General features: G+C 44.5%; 1 protein-coding gene across 13 annotated transcripts in view; it reads right to left on the minus strand.

The window, feature by feature from the left end:
* Positions 1-12,278: 12,278 nt before the first annotated feature.
* Positions 12,279-17,954, minus strand: part of MAG (myelin associated glycoprotein) — a 76,869-nt gene continuing 71,193 nt past the window's right edge. For 11 of the 13 annotated variants that reach the window (XM_029576950.1, XM_029576942.1, XM_029576941.1 and 8 more), the window contains one exon: positions 12,279-16,642. In XM_029576950.1, coding sequence (XP_029432810.1) covers positions 16,478-16,642 — 165 coding nt within the window. In that variant the 3' untranslated portion in view covers positions 12,279-16,477. The remainder of the gene's footprint in view (positions 16,643-17,954) is intronic. The other 2 variants (XM_029576952.1, XM_029576951.1) reach the window with 2 other exon arrangements.

Genomic DNA, 17,954 nt, shown 5'->3' on the forward strand with positions numbered 1-17,954 from the left:
TTATTCAGCCATGGAAGACAACTGGTCCGCATGGCGTGATAAAATTAAAATGTAGAAACAAATATGGAAATATATATGTGAGCGGTCAAGAGCTCTTGGTGAGATTATGCAACCGCTGGTGAGCTCTTGGTATAGTGCTCAGAGAAGGAGATAGAGAGAAAAGTAAACAAAAAGTTCACGTTTCAGAGATCGTTGAAGATGACAATCCACCTGAGTGATTCCTCAATCTTCTCCTTCCGGATGTTACCCTTTGCCATCTCGGGGTTTCTTTCATCATCTCCTGTTCTTGAGGTATTCGGTTCGAGGTGTCCGAAAATGAGGAGATCATAATCCCCACTTGTTTGAGGATTTGCTTGGCTTCTGAGTGAGTTTTAACTCTCGAGGTGACCCCTCCCATTGTAAAGGCCAGACCAAAGGAGAATAACCATTTATATTTTATGTTCTCTCTGTGCAATACCTCTATGATACCTTGCAGGCTCTTTCTCTTTTGTTGGGTCACTGGTGACAGATCTGTGAAGATCGCTATTCTGTGTCCTTGCCAAGCCAGCTGTTTTTCTCTTCTTGCCACAATGATTATTAGGAATATAGACAGCTGGATGGCTGGTCGGCGTGAGGATCGCCTGGTAATATGCCTACCTGGTGCGAAGGTGGCGGACCTCACCCGTCACCTAGATAGGATTTTAGATAGTGCTGGGGAGGAGCCAGTTGTCGTGTTACATGTGGGCACCAACGACATAGGAAAATGTGGGAGGGAGGTTCTGGAAGCCAAATTTAAGCTCTTAGGTAGAAAGCTAAAATCCAGAACCTCCAGGGTAGCATTCTCTGAAATGCTCCCTGTTCCACGCGCAGGTCCCCAGAGGCAGGCAGAGCTCCGGAGTCTCAATGCGTGGATGAGATGATCGTGCAAGGAAGAGGAATTCAGTTTTGTTAGGAACTGGGGAACCTTTGGGGAAGGGGGAGTCTCTTCCGAAGGGATGGGCTCCACCTTAACCAGGGTGGAACCAGACTGCTGGCGCTAACCTTTAAAAAGGAGATAGAGCAGCTTTTAAACCAGAACAAAGGGGAAAGCCGACAGTCGCTCAGCAGCGCATGGTTCGGAGAGAGGTATCTTCAAAGGATACTAATGATGCATTAGAATTAGGGCATCCCGACAGTGAGGTTCCAATAATTAGAAAAGTAGTCCAAGTGCCTGTAACTAAAAACTCACCTGAGCTAAAAAAATTCTAACTTTTCCCTATCAATTAAAAAGCAGAATGAAAATACAAACAAAAAATAAACTTTGGAATGTTTGTATGCTAATGCCAGAAGTCTAAGAAGTAAGATGGGAGAATTAGAATGTATAGCAGTGAATGAAGACATAGACTTAATTGGCATCTCAGAGATGTGGTGGAAGGAGGATAACCAATGGGACAGTGCTATACCAGGGTACAAATTATATCGCAATGACAGAGAGGAACACCCGGGAGGCGGTGTGGCGCTTTATGTCCAGGATGGCATAGAGTCCAACAGGATAAACATCCTGCATGAGACTAAATGCACAATTGAATCTTTATGGGTAGAAATCCCTTGTGTGTCGGGGAAGACTATAGTGATAGGAGTATACTACCGTCCACCTGGTCAAGATGGTGAGACGGACAGTGAAATGCTAAGAGAAATTAGGGAAGCTAACCAAATTGGTAGTGCGGTAATAACGGGAGACTCCGGGAAACTACAGACCGGTTAGCCCGACTTCAGTGCCAGGAAAAATAGTGGAAAGTGTTCTAAACATCACAATCACAGAACATAGAAAGACATGGTTTAATGGAACAAAGTCAGCATGGCTTTACCCAAGGCAAGTCTTGCCTCACAAATCTGCTTTACTTTTTCGAAGGAGTTAATAAACATGTGGATAAAGGTGAACCGGTAGATGTAGTGTACTTGGATTTTCAGAAGGCGTTTGACAAAGTTCCTCATGAAAGGCTTCTAGGAAAAGGAAAAAGTCATGAGTTAGGTGGTGATGTCCTTTCATGGATTACAAACTGGCTAAAAGACAGGAAACAGAGAGTAGGATTAAATGGACAATTTTCTCAGTGGAAGGGAGTGGGCAGTGGAGTGTCTCAGGGATTTGTATTGGAACCCTTACTTTTCAATATATTTATAAATATCTGGAAAGAAATACGACAAGTGAGGTAATCAAATTTGCAGATGATATAAAATTGTTCAGAGTAGTTAAATCACAAACAGATTATGATAAATTGCAGGAAGACCTTGTGAGACTGGAAAATTGGGCATCGAAATGGCAGATGAAATTTAATGTGGATAAGTGCAAGGTGATGCATATAGGGAAAAATAACCCATGCTATAGTTACACAATGTTAGGTTCTATATTAGGTGCTACCACCTATGAAAGAGATCTAGGCATCAAAATGGATAACACATTGAAATTGTCAGTTCAGTGTGCTGTGGCAGTCAAAAAAACAAACAGAATGTTGGGAATTATTAGAAAGGGAATGGTGAATAAAACGGAAAATGTCATAATGCCTCTGTATCGCTCCATGGTGAGACCGCACCTTGAATACTGTGTTCAACTCTGGTCGCCGCATCTGAAAAAAGATATAATTGTGATGGAGAAGGTACAGAGAAGGGCAACCAAAATGATAAGGGGTATGGAACAGCTCCCCTATGAGGAAAGACTAAAGAGGTTAGGGCTTTTCAGCTTGGAGAAGAGACGACTGAGGGGGGATATGATAGAGGTGTTTAAAATTATGAGAGGTCTAGAACGGGTAGATGTGAATCGGTTATTTACTCTTTCATATAATAGAAAGACTAGGGGGCACTCCATGAAGTTAGCATGTGGCACATTTAAAACTAATTGGAGAAAGTTTTTTTTCACTCAATGCACAATTAAACTCTGGAATTTGTTGCCAGAGGATGTGGTTAGTGCAGTTAGACTAGCTGGGTTTAAAAAAGGATTGGATAAGTTCTTGGATGAGAAGTCCATTACCTGCTATTAATTAAGTTGACTTAGAGAATAGCCACTGCCATTAGCAATGGTAACATGGAATAGGCTTAGTTTTTGGGTACTTGCCAGGTTCTTATGGCCTGGATTGGCCACTGTTGGAAACAGGATGCTGGGCTTGATGGACCCTTGGTCTGACCCAGTATGGCATGTTCTTATGTTCGTATGTAATGTATATCTCCTCCTTCAGCTGGAAGTTTCTAAAAGCAGGCAATTATGTCTCTTGGCAAATTGTTTCTTTTCGGGCCAAGTGACCTGTGGGCTCTTTCGAGGAGAATTTCTTCCATATCACTTTCTTCTCTTGCTTTAAGCAGGATTGCTTTGCAGATGTTTTGTACCACGAGCTTGGCGTCTTTATGTTCCTCCTTTTCCGGTATCCTGCAAAATCATAGGTTGCAGTGTCTTGACCTATTTTCTAAATCATCAAGTTTCTCTTGCATCACATCTTGTGTGGATTCCAAAGCTAACATTTTTTTATTGAGCTTGTTGTTCGCAATCATTTGTTCTTCCATCTGGTTTTCCATATCCTCTACACCAGTGGTTTTCAACAGGTGTGTTGGGACACACTGATGTGTCGTGAGGTCCTGGGAGGTGTGTCGCAGGTGTCATGTCTGCTTCTGATGACAGAGGTTGAGGGTCCGGTGGCTTTTTGGAGAAGCTAGACAATACCAAGGGTTTTAATAGTGATATATAGAAGGCGTTGTGGATCTTGAGAGAGGAGGGAAGCTGGAGTTTGTAGGTGACTGGACCCAAATGGCAGAGCACCAGAAAGGGACTAATGTACTTGGGAGCGAAACGAGCCGAAGGCAGCTTGAGTCGGATAAACCGGGTGCTGGGCCACACCTTGTTGCCCGGTTTAAACTGGTGGGCTTCACGGTGATGTGCATCAAAGAACTTTTTAGCCCTTTGGGCCACTTGCTGTACCAACTGCTTCGTGCTGTTCCAGAGTTGATGCAACTCCTGGGCGGTCGACTGCGCCGCTGGTGAGGGAACCGATAATGGAATCGGTAGTGGCAGTAGAGGTTGACGTCCATAGACCATCTGGAAAGGTGAACTGGTGGATGAGAACGGATGTGAATTCAAGGCGAACTCAGCCCAGGGAAGTAGGTCGGCCCAATCATTCTGCCGGAGGTTAACGTAGGCCCGAAAAAATTGTTTGAGAGTGCTTTTAGTTCTCTCTGCTTGCCCATTGGCTTGGGGGTGATAAGCAGAGGTGAAGTCTACAGAGACATTGCACGTTTTTGCAGAGGGACCTCCAGAATCGGGCAGTAAACTGGACTCTGCAGTCTGATATGGTTTGGAAGACCATGGAGCCGGAACATATAGTGAATAAACAACTGCGCGAGCTTTGGTGCCGAAGGGAGTCCAGGCAGAGCCACGAAGTGGGCCATTTTGGAAAAGCGGTCAACGGTGACCCAAATAGTGTTATTGACCCAGGAGGGAGGAAGGTCCACAATGAAATCCATCGCGATATGAGTCCACGGCTCACTTGGAATAGGCAGCGGTTGCAAGAGTCCCCATGGGCGTCCCACTGGAGGCTTGTGGCGGGCGCAAGTGGGACAAGACTCCACATAGGCCTGTGCGTCCTTCTTCATAGTAGGCCACCAGTAAAACCGTTGGAGAGTGGCCAGTGTCCTCAACTGCCTGGGGTGTCCTGCGGTCAGGGAGTCGTGAGCCCAACAGAGAACTCTCCTGCATAGTTGACGAGGGACCACCATCTTCCCAGGTGAAACTGGAAAAGTGGCACACAGGATGACCTTAGCGGGGTCAATTATATGCCATGGAGTGTCTGGGCCATCCTCTGGAATGAAAGATCTGGAGAGGGCATCAGCTGAGCAATTTCTGTTGGCCCGTTGGTAGTGCAGCAGGAAGTTAAATTGGGTAAAAAAAGAGAGCCCAACGGGCCTGATGATGGTTCAAGCACTGAGCACGGTGTAAGTACTCGAAGTTTTTGTGGTCGGTATACACTGTGATCTGATGCTGGGCTCCCTCGAGCCAGAGACACCATTCCTCAAAGGCTAGCTTAATAGCCAGCAGCTCCTTATCCCCTTTCACGTAGTTCCGCTCCGCAGGGGAGAAGCATCTGGAAAAGAAGGAGCATGGATGTAAAGTATGGATAGTCGAGGACTGCCCCTACTCCCAAATCAGAGGCATCGACCTCGACAATAAATGGGCATCTGGGATCCGGATGACAGAGGCATGGCTTACGGAGGAAGGCGGTCTTGAGATCCTGGAAGGCGTTCATGGCCTCGGGTGACCAATGGGAAGGATTAGCCACCTTGTGAGTCATGGCCATGAGTGGTGTGGTCAGAGTGGAGTAATGATGATTGAAGGACCGGTAGTAATTGGCAAAGCCAAGGAATCTCTGTAAAGATCAGAGGCCCGTAGGCTGAGGCCATCGCGAATGCTTCTCAACTTCTGAGGGTCCATTCTGAACACTTGACTGGAAAATACGTAGCCGAGGAAGGGGCGGTCTCCTGCTCGAAAGAACACTTTTCGAGTTTGGCATAGAGCTGGTTTTCTCGTAGGCACTGGAGGACGTGAGAGACATCGTGTCGGTGACTTAGTAGGTCTTTGGAGAATACTAAGATGTCATCAAGATACACCACAATACATTGATATAACATATCACTGAAGACCTCGTCCATCAAATTCTGGAAGACAGCAGGGGCTTTGCAAAGACCAAACGGCATCACAAGGTATTCAAAGTGGCCATCTCGAGTATTAAAAGCTGTCTTACATTCATCTCTTTTGCAGATTTGAACCAAATTATAGGCTCCCCTGAGGTCCAATTTGGAGAAGATTTTTGCTCCCTGAAGCCTGTCAAAAAGTTCAGAAATTAAAGAGAATGGATAGCGGCCTTTTAGGGTGATCTCGTTCAGGCCCAGGTAGTCGATGCAGGGACGGAGCGAACCATCTTTTTTCCCCACACAAAGAAAAAACCTGCATCAGCAGGAGACGGAGGGTTGAATGAAGCCCTTAGCCAGGTTCTCATGGATGTACTCCAACATGGCCTGAGTCTCTGTGAGCGACAATGGGTAGATTCTACCCCGAGGAGGCTCCTTGTTAGGTAGCAAGTTGATTGCGCAATCGTAGGTACAATGCGGAGGTAGAGTGTCCGCGGCCTTCTTGGAGAACACATCTCCATATGATGAGTATTGCGGGGGAAAGCCAGGAGAAGAAAGTGAAGTACTCAGGCAGGGCAGTGGCGAGACGGGCTCCAGACAGTTGGCATGACAGGAGGAACCCCAACGGGAAAGTTGTAAGGTGGCCCAGTCAAACTGTGGGGTGTGCTGTTATAATCACAGCAGTCCTAAGACCACAGGATGTATGGCCTTGTCCAGAACTTGGAAGGAGATGGACTCCATGTGCAGGGACCCCGTGCAAAGCAGAATAGGAGCAGTGGTGGGGGTGACCTGACCAGGTAGTGGTTCTCCGTGAATGGAAGAAAGGAGTTAAGGTACTGGAGAGCAGATGATGGGAATCCGGAGGTGTTCTGTCAATTGTTTTAAAATAAAATTCCCACCAGCCCCAGAGGGCACAAGAGCCAGGGTATAGAACTCCAGATTGTCCAGCTTGATGGAGACAGGCAGTGTCAATGGAGGAGAATGCGAAGTCAGGCCTAGGAGCAGTCCTCCTAATGGACCTAGGCATGGGAGTTTTCTGGACAGACAGGGCATGTGGCTAAGGCATGTCCGGATTTGCCGCAGTATAGGCAGAGGCCTGATTGTTGGCGGTGGCGGCGTTCCATAGGGGAAAACCTGCTCTGACCCAGTTGCACAGGCTCCTCCTCAACTTTGCTTTGAGCCAAGTTCAGCCTGGGTGAAGATGAGCGTTGAATGTGGGATGAGTTAGGCGTAGATCTTCTGGACGCTCGGGACTCCTGCGAATGCTCCTGCAGGCGGCGGTCAATTCACCAGGCAAGATCTATCAGTGATGTGAGATGGATCGACCGCGGCTGCCCGCGGCTGACAGTCATAACAGGTATCATATAGGCTGTCGAATAGGTAAGCTGCGGCTGATTCCAGCTTAATAAACTCCTCTTCATCTGCTAACTGCTGAATCCATTGAAGCAATGTTCTGGAAACAAAACTGGAACATGTAGCTGCTTGAAGTGAAAAGGAGTTTGTAGTAAAGAGAATTTGTAGTAAAGCACTAATTCTATTTTCCTATTCTATCTATCCCTTAGGGTAGTTCCTCCCTTCAAAGAGATAGTGATTCTTTTGGAAACTGCTGACACCATTGCATCTACTTTTTGCAGAAAAAAGTGTCATAGGTTTGTGGTGGTAAGAACATAAGAACATAGAAATTGCCATGCTGGGTCAGACCAAGAGTCCATCAAGCCCAGCATCCTGTTTCCAACAGAGGCCAAACCAGGCCAGGTAGGGGGTACAAATGGTTGAAAATTCTGGGAAGTCTGTAGCCTGCTTCTGGCGAATCCCATTTGCCATAAATAATGCCTTTGATTTCCAAATGTAGATTGAGCTTTCCTTGATCCCCCTTAAAATTGGATCCCAAAGAGGCATTTCTTCCTCTTTCTATTGTGTTAATCTTAAGGCTAAAGTCGAATAGAGTCTTATTCATCTTCTCCTTCTTCAAACAAATCATAAATACTCTCTGAGATAACTTTCATCTATGAACAGGGGAATATAATCAGCTGTGGCAGTACTTACACTTGAGTCCTCAGATTCTGCCTTTCTTTTAACCTGTGCAGTATTATTAGGTGTTATCTTGAATTGAGCAAATAATTGATCCAGATTAGAGTGCAGGGCAGAGAAGACTTGGTGAAGGAATTTTTAAAAATCCGGAGTATAAGCAGATTCTCCCGAACAATGTGTGATTTAAAAAGACCTTGGGAGGATAAACATGGTGGTTCTGCCAGCATTGAAAAGCTTTCTCCATGGCTCCCGTGAAGTCTCGCGCTGGGAGCCCAATGGCTGCTGCGTCCTTCGTAACTGCTGAGCAGCTGGGCGCAGCTGTTTCTCTGCACGGCACTGTGGTCATTACCGATCCCTGCTTTATATTGGAAGACTTTTTTTAAACGTGCCGACTTTGAGGAGGCTTCTGCTTTCAGCTCCCTGCTGCCTCCATTTCCCACAAGTATTTCACTTGTTTTTGACCCCGGAAATAGAAAATAAAACCACAGGAAAAGGAGGAAATGACACCGTGTCGGGAGATTCACTGGTAACAATTTGCTTACTGCTTGCTTGCTGAAATTGTGCTCAAATATGCTGTGTTTTGTGAAAGATCAGTTATGTGATGGTGGGTTCCCAGTCCCAGAGACCTTATCTACTCCCCAACTTGCAGGCCAATACAGAAAAACGCGCGGGAGAGCCAGCGAGCGCCCACTCTCCTGGGCGCGCGATTCAGAAAAACAAAAAATGCAAATGAGGGCCCATGCTAAAAGGAGGCGCTGGGGACACTAGCGCGTCCCTAGCGCCTCCTTTTTGACAGAAGAGGCAGCTGTCAGCGGGTTTGACAGCCGACGCTCAATTTTGCCAGCGTCGGTTCTTGAACCCACCGACATAATTGATCATCCGTCTTCCAACCCGCAGGCCGCGGGCAGATTTTTAATTTTCTTTTATTTTTGGGGCCTCCGACTTAATATCGCTATGATATTAAGTCGGAGGGTGTACAGAAAAGCATTTTTTTCTGCTTTTCTGTACACTTCCCCGGTGCGAGCCGAAATTAAGGGAGGCGTTAATTTCTGAGAGTAAAATGTGCGGCTTGACTGCACATTTTACTTTCTGTATCACGCAGGAATAACTAATAGGCCCATCAACATGCATTTGCATGTTGCGGGTGCTTAGTTTCGGGGGGGGGGGTTGGCCGCGTGTTTTCGACGCGCTATTACTCCTTACTGTATAAGGGGTAAAAATAGCGCGTCGAAAACGCCCGGCCAAACGTGGGCTAACAGTGCGCTCCGCCGGAGTGTACTTTACTGTATCGGCCTGTGTATCGGCCTGAAGGGTAGTAGACACTTGATAGTGTTCTGATAGTCTCGCTACGATGCAGGAGATCTGATGCCCAGGTGCATGGCCAAATAATCTCTCAATACCTCTGAAGCAGCAGCACAGAGTAGATATTGATTCTGAAAATTTAGTAGTAATTTGAAAATAAAAGGTGACTGGAGACAGAGAACACTGCCGCTTAGGATTCTAGGGATGACATAAATCGTGGAGATGTCAGAGAAAATAAAAACCACCCTCTGCTTCCAAGCAACTGGAAGAGAGAGACAAACCCACATGGTGTTGACTGGTGGGCAGAAGGACGAGGAAGGAAGAATTTCTTTACAGAAAGGGTGGCGGACGCATGGAACATCCTCTTACCCTAAGTAACAATTTAAAAAGGCTCGGCCTTCAGCTGGAGAAGTGAAGGAAAAGCCGGGGATCATTGATTCTGAAGTAGGAAAGGAGAAAACGTAAGACTGGAACAATCATGGACTACCTGGCTTCTAGAGTAATGAGGTGCAGTAATTGTGACTAATTTCATATATCTTCTTCTAGCACCATAGAATCAAAACTATAGAAATAATAAATAACTGTGAAAGAAGCTCTATCTTGTGTCCTCTCCTACCACGAGCAATGTGGCTACATGGAAACTTTAAGACAAGGCATAAAAAGAGAGACTTTGTAAAATACAGTTTGTATTTCATTGAAATAGAAAGTTGTCTGTTAACTGATTACACTGAGATCTCAGAACACAAAACACGGCTTCTGGGATTAATAGAAGTCACTGATATGTCCCACGGTTCCTTTCCTCCTGATCTGTCACCCAACAGAACCTCCTTCCTTCCAAAGGCTGGTGCAAAGAGATCCATCCCATTAGAGAAGAGCAGTGCTCCGGTGAACTTTGCACCACGGCACCCTGTTCCACCATAGTCGGGATGGTTGGCCAATATCCGATCACACCGCGCCTGTGGTTGGTTACCGTGGTTAGGCCTGGTTGAATCTGGTATGGAAAACATTGTGACCAGCTTGTGACAGTGATTGACCATGACCTGGTAATGCTGTGGTTATGGTTTTGCCACTAACAACTTGAAATAACTGAGAGCAGTTCTACAAGTACTGTGGTTGTGACCATGAAGGTAATTACGATGTTGCAAACACGACCAGCCAGGGGCCAGCTAGCACACTTACAGTGAGATGGGGGTCATTATTACTCCTGAGCTCTCAGGTTAAAAGCCCGGGAGTAGTCCTTGATGATGTACAGGCTATGAAGCCTCAAATTACAGCAGTCACTATGACCTAATTTTTCTACCTCTGTCATATCTGCCAGCTCTGCCCTTTACCAACAAATGCGAACTGACAAGAATCGTCTACATCAATATCACAGGTAGACTACTACAATGTTTTGTATGTAGGGCTGCATCTGTAAAGTATCAAGACATTTCAGCTTGTTTAGAGTGCTGCTGCAAGGCTGGTTTTAAATGCCCGGGATAACAGTCATTTAACAGCTCTATTGAATGAGTGGCATTAGTTACCCATCCTGTTCAGAATCAGTTGAAAGTATTTGACCTTCAAAGCATTAAACGATATAGGTCCTTCCTATTTAACAAGACATCTAACCAGATATGTGCTTGAAGTTATTTAAGGTCTAAATGAGAGGCATTTTTGAAAATTCCCTCTTTAAACGTGTACCTGGAAGAGAACATTTTCAGCCGAATTTTAAAACGGCCTGCGTGCCGCAAAAAATTGACACGCGCGTGGCTGGGCCTTGCGCGCATTTTCAAAAGGGCCCAGCCACATGCGTAAGTGCTGATATGCGCATAAATGTCGGGCCCTGAAAAAGGGGTAGGCCGGGGAGGTGCAGGGCGGGGCGGGACAGCAGCCATTAGCCGCTATTCCAGGAAAGCGTGCATCGGCAGCTAGCCGGCGCGCACAAGTTGCTTCTACTCCTACAGAGCAGTAAGTAAAAACATGTTTACTTTATTTTAGTTAGGTACGGGGTAGGGGTCATGGAGGAGAGGGGGAAAGGGAAGGAAGCTTAGGTAGGGGGGTAAGGAAGCTCCCTCCCAGTCCACTCCTTAATTGGAGTGGACTGGGAGGGAACTGGGGGAGGCCCGATTGCATCGCTGTGCGTTATTTGCTAAAATTCACCCCGCCTGAGCATGCCGCTCACACATGTGGATTATAAAATTCACACATCCATGTTCACGCGCTGGGATCTGCGTGCACATGAACACGTGCGAGCACCTTTTAAAATCTACCCCTTAGTGAGGCCCCCTCCTCCTTGCCATCTGGTTAATCTCCAACCTGCCTTTATCATTTGATATTATTTGTATAGTATTTATTAGTCTCTGATATTCAGACACTGGCCTTCCCACTTACCATTGATGATATTTTGAGTTATAACCATCTGGTACGGTGGACTTGCCACTGATTTTCTGAGTCAGCTCTGAGATATTCTTTTATAATTCTTTGGTTAACTGAAGTTTATATTAATTAATGCTTTAATGGTTTTGACTTTTAATTGCTTTTGTCTTTCATTGTTGCTAGGCATGGATTTGTTTGTATTTTATGATCTGTTGTAACTTATTTACTGTAATGTTTGTGTTATATTTATTGTTATTGTTGTAAACTGCGTCTGGGCATTCTATATCTTCAGAAGACTGGACTAAAACTTTAATTAGATAAATAAACATATACTGATAACAATAGTAATATGGTTTTCGATAATGCTTTGCTTCCGTATGGAATTCTGAAAGGCTTTAAAATCACTTCAGAAACATATGTGCAGCCAGTCCTGGGGGTGGATGTTTCAACATCATATGGCAATGCTTAGACACTGCATCGAACCTCCTTTTTAATTTCTTAGTTACTGTGATGTACGCAACCAGATATAAGCTCACAACCACAGTTGATATTAGTGCTAATTCTCAAGCCATGATCAAGCATTGTCGAAAAATGTCAGTGATACTTTCATTCCTTTGTGTTGGTTTGTAAATTAGCTGGTGTGTTACAACAGGCAGGAAGGCAATGACATTGTTTCTAGTATAATCAAATCTGATCAAAGCATATGTGACACCCAAAAATTCACCTCTAGAAGCATGTACAGGCTGCTGGAAATGGCGTCATTGTGCTAATTACCTTTAAACATTTCAACCATTGTTAAAAAGTAAAGAGGACATAATTTATGACCAAGTGGGGTTATGATAAGAGATAAATCATGACTAATGATCGTGTGCAACCAGAACAAGAGATGGATCATCTCTTATGACAACAGGCAACCATGGCAAGAGGTGGCTAATGAGCACTCATAGCAAGAAACAAACATGGTATATGGCCAAGGGAAGACCATGGCAAGAGAAAATGTGATTTATGACTGCAGAAAACCATTAGCCGTGTCACTGAGAGGATGTCAAGAGTCTTCTAAACAGTTTCCATACATGTTACAGAAATAAGACAATGAAAGTTAAAGAACAATTCACATGGTATGTTCGATTTAGGCATGTGCTTAAGTATATCTTCCATCTCCACAGAAAAGGAAATTTATAACAACTTAGTATAAATAAACTGAGAAATAAACTTTCATCAATAAATATAACATCCATATTTTCTTAACAATGAACAATATTAATAAGGTTACAGATAAAATAATTGTGTCTTATATTCCCTATTGGGCCAGTCAGTCCGCAACTACTGTACAGTACGATACAGCCAATTCATATGAAATGAGTTCTTCAGAAGAGTAAGTGGATTGGGTCTCTGAGCGAGCCAGTTATATAGGTAGGAAAGAAAGTGTGCTATCCCTTCAAATAAAAGTAGGAACTCTGCTATATGGTGAAAAAGGGTTTCAGTGCAGCAGAATGATCGACATATTCCCATAATGACTGCTTTCTATTAAACCTTGATGGCTCTGTTGCCTCCGTAGTCTGGTTGGTCAAAATTAGGTCTACTGATCAATGTTCTAATAAGAATTCTTTGCAGATCTATGATAGTCTTATTGGAAAAACATAGGAACTATCCAAAAATGTTGTTATACACTAGCTTTTAAGATCCCGCAGGTCCTTTCTCCAGATGCATCCTTGGTCCTTTCTTGAACTGCATGAAGGCTTTGGGTGATCTTGAAAGCTTATGCAAAAGGTCTTTGGATAATTCTTACATTGGCCCAGTAAGAGATTTCACAGCCTGCAAAGAGCCCAGTTTTCTCCAGGACCTAAATGGCTACTGGAACTTGCTGTTTTGTACACCATATCAGGCAATCTGCATTTTCTGGGGATTAAGAAGTCCCATTGATTGTGGAATCAGTTGACTGTCACTGCACTCAAGGCCAGTCACCAATGATAAATTATTCCTAGGAAAGAGGAGAGCATAAAAATAAGTCACGTATCATACACATCAGTCTGTTGTTCTCCTGTGTCTCCGGCATAGAAACAATTGGGCACAGAGTTTATGCATACACGCCTCAGTAGAAGAGAGAGAGAATGTGAGTTTGAGTGGCAAGTAAAACCCTTGTTTACACATGTTCAGCTATATAACCTGTTTATAAATCTCCCTTACGATTTATATCTCAGGCATACTATAGGACTTTTCTGCCTCACTGTATGCAATAATCAAATATGGATATTTTATTTTACTTGAGTCCTTAAAATAGTCCCATACTGACCATGTTAGGAGGAATATGGTCAGACAGTGATCACCTATGACCATTTCACAACCATGTTTAGTCAACTCTACTGACCACATAGCTAAAAGCACAGATGACCATAGTCCACCATCGTTGAAATGGTACAACACTCGTATTGAGCCGTACCATCTTCCTGGCTATGAAGCAAAGGCAGACAGATATATAAACTAATGAAAACCAAAATGAGGCAGAAAGGTTTCTCTTCTAAAATCAGTCCTTCCACGTCACTTGCATCCTCGCTATCGCTTATCATTTGGTGTAGCACTACTAGCCATACACAAAAGTGCTGTCACTACCACATTCTTAACAGAAGGGTATTTAAGTATTGGAACAAGTTACAAAGGGCAGGATGAACACATCTTTCTGCAATGGTTTAGGTACAGTGCATGGACTAGATGGCCTTTAGAGGTCCTTTCCTATTTTTCTATGATTTGATCCACTACTGGGAGTTAACTAATTTATTAAAAGCTTAAGAAAAGTTGTTACAAAATAGAGCTTAGTGTACTACACAATTAAAATTACACGAGACAAAACTGGCAATGGTGGTACAGGGAGGACGAAACCAGGACCACGAGATAAGCTAAATACAATTCTCAAGTTGACAGCAAAGTTTGAGGAATGTTGGTCTCAGCATCTTCTGGGCATCCATGGTCCAAATGGCCTGCTTTCTGCTAGCAAGCAAAGCACAGCCTGCTCCTCACCACAACATGATTGAGCAGAGTAAACGTATGCCAGTCCAGGGTCCATTCATAAAAATGATGTATGCAAGGAAAGGGCAGAGCAGATCCGTAGGGTCTGATGAGGATGGGCCAATGACTTGCGTGGTACAGTTTGGCTCGCCCTGGTGGGAGATCGCTCTTCTGTTCCTGAGTTCAGCTTGTGGCTCCTGCACAGACAACAGGCCCAGCCTCTGGGGCAGGCAGGCCCAGCCATCACACACGCCAGCGATAACTTCTGGCCAGAGCCAGGGTGCACGCGCTCTGCGTTTCAGAAGGAGCTGTGGTCTATGTGGCGCCTGGTCAAGAATTTATTGCTATGGTGGCTGGGATGGGGTGGGAGAGGAAAAATAGAGGGAAACCCCCAAGTAATTATGAATGAAGACTGATGACATTACAGAGCCAACAGAGGCTGTTCCTGGTTATGCGGGGAGGCCGGCGAAGCAGATCTGTCCCTCCCCACCCCCCACAAATCATACTGAGGCCTCATTCTTTGTTCTATTGCACTTATTCCAGGGTCTTCTTTCTTTCATTCCCAAAGCGTTCTTATTTTTTGGCTTTTCTAATATTTTGGAAACAAGAGGCTGTGAGCCTTTTGAGCACACAGCTCTGGGACCTTTTCGTACTGACTTTTCTGGAGGTCACTAAAGGGGGGTAATAAGTGAAGCTCCTCACGGCGCTGCTCCCAATTTACTCAGCGCTAGCAAGCTGGGGGCTTTAATTTCTCAAGGAAAATCAAATACAATGCAGACGAACAGACCACATATTAACAATGATTTTCTGCATTTTAAACTGCTGAGGCAACAGTTAATCGTTTTTAAAGAAGAGGAATCAGAAAAACCGTCTCTTCCTGCCCTCATCTGCCCATCCTTTACAAGTGAGATTCTTCTGCCTTGGTTTCTATTGATATGTAAGTGGGGGACACCATTCAAGGCCATGGAGATGAGCAGTAGCACAGTAAGTGACAGCAGATACAAACCAGAAACGGCCCATCCAGCCTGCCCAGCAAGGCGTTTAAGGCTGGAACTGCTGCTCTGCAGGTACAGTCCTAAGGAAGAAACATTTAAGAGGCCGAAGCCCTTGAAGGCTTTAAGTGTGAAGGAGGTGGTGAAGAGGGAGACTGTTTTCCTCTGTGGGACCCACATTAAAGCAAAACAGGCAGAATCTTCTGGAAAACCGCAAAACTCAGCTGCAGTCTCAGTTTAGTAATTTCACACAAGAATATTAACATGGTGTCCCCCCATGAAGGAAAAACAATGTAAATCTCCATGCACTTTTCTGTGAAAATAAGTCATTATGGAATAGGGGCTGATACTCTCTCGTTCTGCTGCAGTATTTGGTCATCACAACTGACAGCGCCATGCACCAAACATCAGCAAAGCGCAGAGGTTTCCGTCACAGGCTGCATGACGCACTCAGCAAATGAACTTAAGCCTGACCCTCGGCAGCCACCGTGTTATTGGGAGGAAAAACAAAAGAATCCCAATCATGCCCCCCCTTCCTTGTAAGCTAGACAGACTTTGATTCCCACCGTCCTGACTGGCTGGAAAACAGGGCCTGAATCCCCTGAAATGCACACAAAGTGTTAATTGTTGTGAATGTTCAAAAGATTTTGCTCTTATTCTATAAATATTATGGAATACAGCGACAGAATTTCAGCTTATAATAATAGCAATGCCAATAATGCTGCCTGGACAAGGCACTTTACTGTCAGTTAACGCTGTGTCTGAGTTGACTCAGGCACTGCCTTATTCAGACAGGACATTAATCCCTCACAACTTACTCCAACACCTCTCCTCCTCCTCCTCCTCTTATCCCCTATCGGCCTTTAAAACAAGTTTTAGAAGAACAGAAGGAACAGCCACAAAAAACTAGGAGGTGGGGCTTAGAGTTCCATTGACTTTCAGAGGAGGCATAAGAAAATGGAGCACAAAGCCAACGCATCAACCTCCACGTTCATGATGGCAGAAAAAGGGAAAAGATACTGACCGCTGACACCAGTAACCTTTCATACAGTTTAAGTAAAACATCAGTGGTGCTCTGGAGTTTGCCCCGAGCTGCTCCCACTGAAGGAGGTCTCCAGTAAAAATAAGAGAGAGAGAGAGTGTCTTTGGCAGCTATGCATGGCTGCTTCTCACTTTACTCGGATCTCGGCATATTCTGCCAGTTCCTCTGTGGGGGTGTAGCCATCCTTCGCACACAGCCTGGTGAAGTCGATGTTCGCGTAGTTGACGTCCAGGTCCGAGAACCGCTCCTTCTGGTTCAATAGTATCTTGTCGGAAATGCTGTGGAATTCATTCTGCGAAAATGGAACGCAACCAGATTTTCTCAATGAACGTGCCAGGAAGTGGGCAAGTCTGCTCACAACCTGCTGACTTAACCTGTCCATGTACCGTTCTTGGCAAACATGGATTCTTCACAGAGTGTAGTGTCTTGTATTGGACCAATGCATGTGACCCATCTGAAGATGAGTCAAAGGCTCATGAATGATATCATCTTTGGATCATTTTTATCTTGATTCAATAAAAGATAGCACAGACCTGCATAGAATCCCAGTTTTCTCTACTAGCTCTGCACTATTTCTTACTGTATAGTTAATGTCATTTATTTACAGTTCAGCCCAGAGTGTAAGGATGTGTTGAAAACTGGAGGTCAAACTTGAACCAGCTGAATTTCAGCCTGGTTTGAGTTCAACTGAATTTAAAAAAAAAAATAGTCTCCAGATTTGTTGGGGATATTTCTGCAGCAAATCTGGGGAAAGTAAGATCAGATTTGAGACAAAGTTCACCACAGATTCTTGGGAATCTGCATTGAATCCGCCCAGCGTGAAACCTGTGAAAATGAGCACGTTTCAGGTTTTGCCTAGATTCACTGATTCGCAGGGTTTTCACTGGATTCATAGGATAAATTCCTCAGCCTAATTTGACAAATCCCCCAAACTTCTTGTGAATTCACTGAACTGATTTGGAAACTTTTTTTTTTTTTTTTTAATTTCACATATCTGTAATAGACAGGAAGCCAAGGTCAAGTGGTCAACAGTACGTGACTAACCACAGGAAAATAGAGAGCATGATTGGGTAATAGGATACAGAAAATCAGAACCTGAAAAACTGACCTTTAAAGCAACTTATTAAGCAACAACATTTCTGCACACAACCAGCACACAAAGTGGCGCATTTAGTAGGGATGAACATTAAGTGTTGATCTGCGAGCCAACGGCTGCATGCACAATATTGAGAACAGGCTCCATAACCACCACAACACCAGCTGTTACTGTTGTACATGGACACAGAAAGGACATTGCCACTTATAAAACAACCGAAGAAGACAAAAGCCTCATCCATTTCAAATGCACAGATTTGCAGGACTAGGGTTAGCAGCTGGCTACGTACTGCAGGATAGGACAGTCCAGGCCTGGTTTTACCTCCACTCTATGCATGGACTGGACTTGTAGCTCTGCTTGTCTTAGAGAAAGTCCCTGCCCATAACTAGAGCAAAACCAGGACTGGATCAATCTGTAAAGAAAAAAAAAAGCAAAGCCAGAAACAGTAGTTCTTAACCTTGTCTTCCAGTACCCAATAACCAGTCTGGTTTTCAGAATATCCACCGTG

The sequence above is a fragment of the Rhinatrema bivittatum genome, chromosome 14, assembly GCF_901001135.1.
Source record: "Rhinatrema bivittatum chromosome 14, aRhiBiv1.1, whole genome shotgun sequence".
NCBI classification, from domain to species: domain Eukaryota; kingdom Metazoa; phylum Chordata; class Amphibia; order Gymnophiona; family Rhinatrematidae; genus Rhinatrema; species Rhinatrema bivittatum.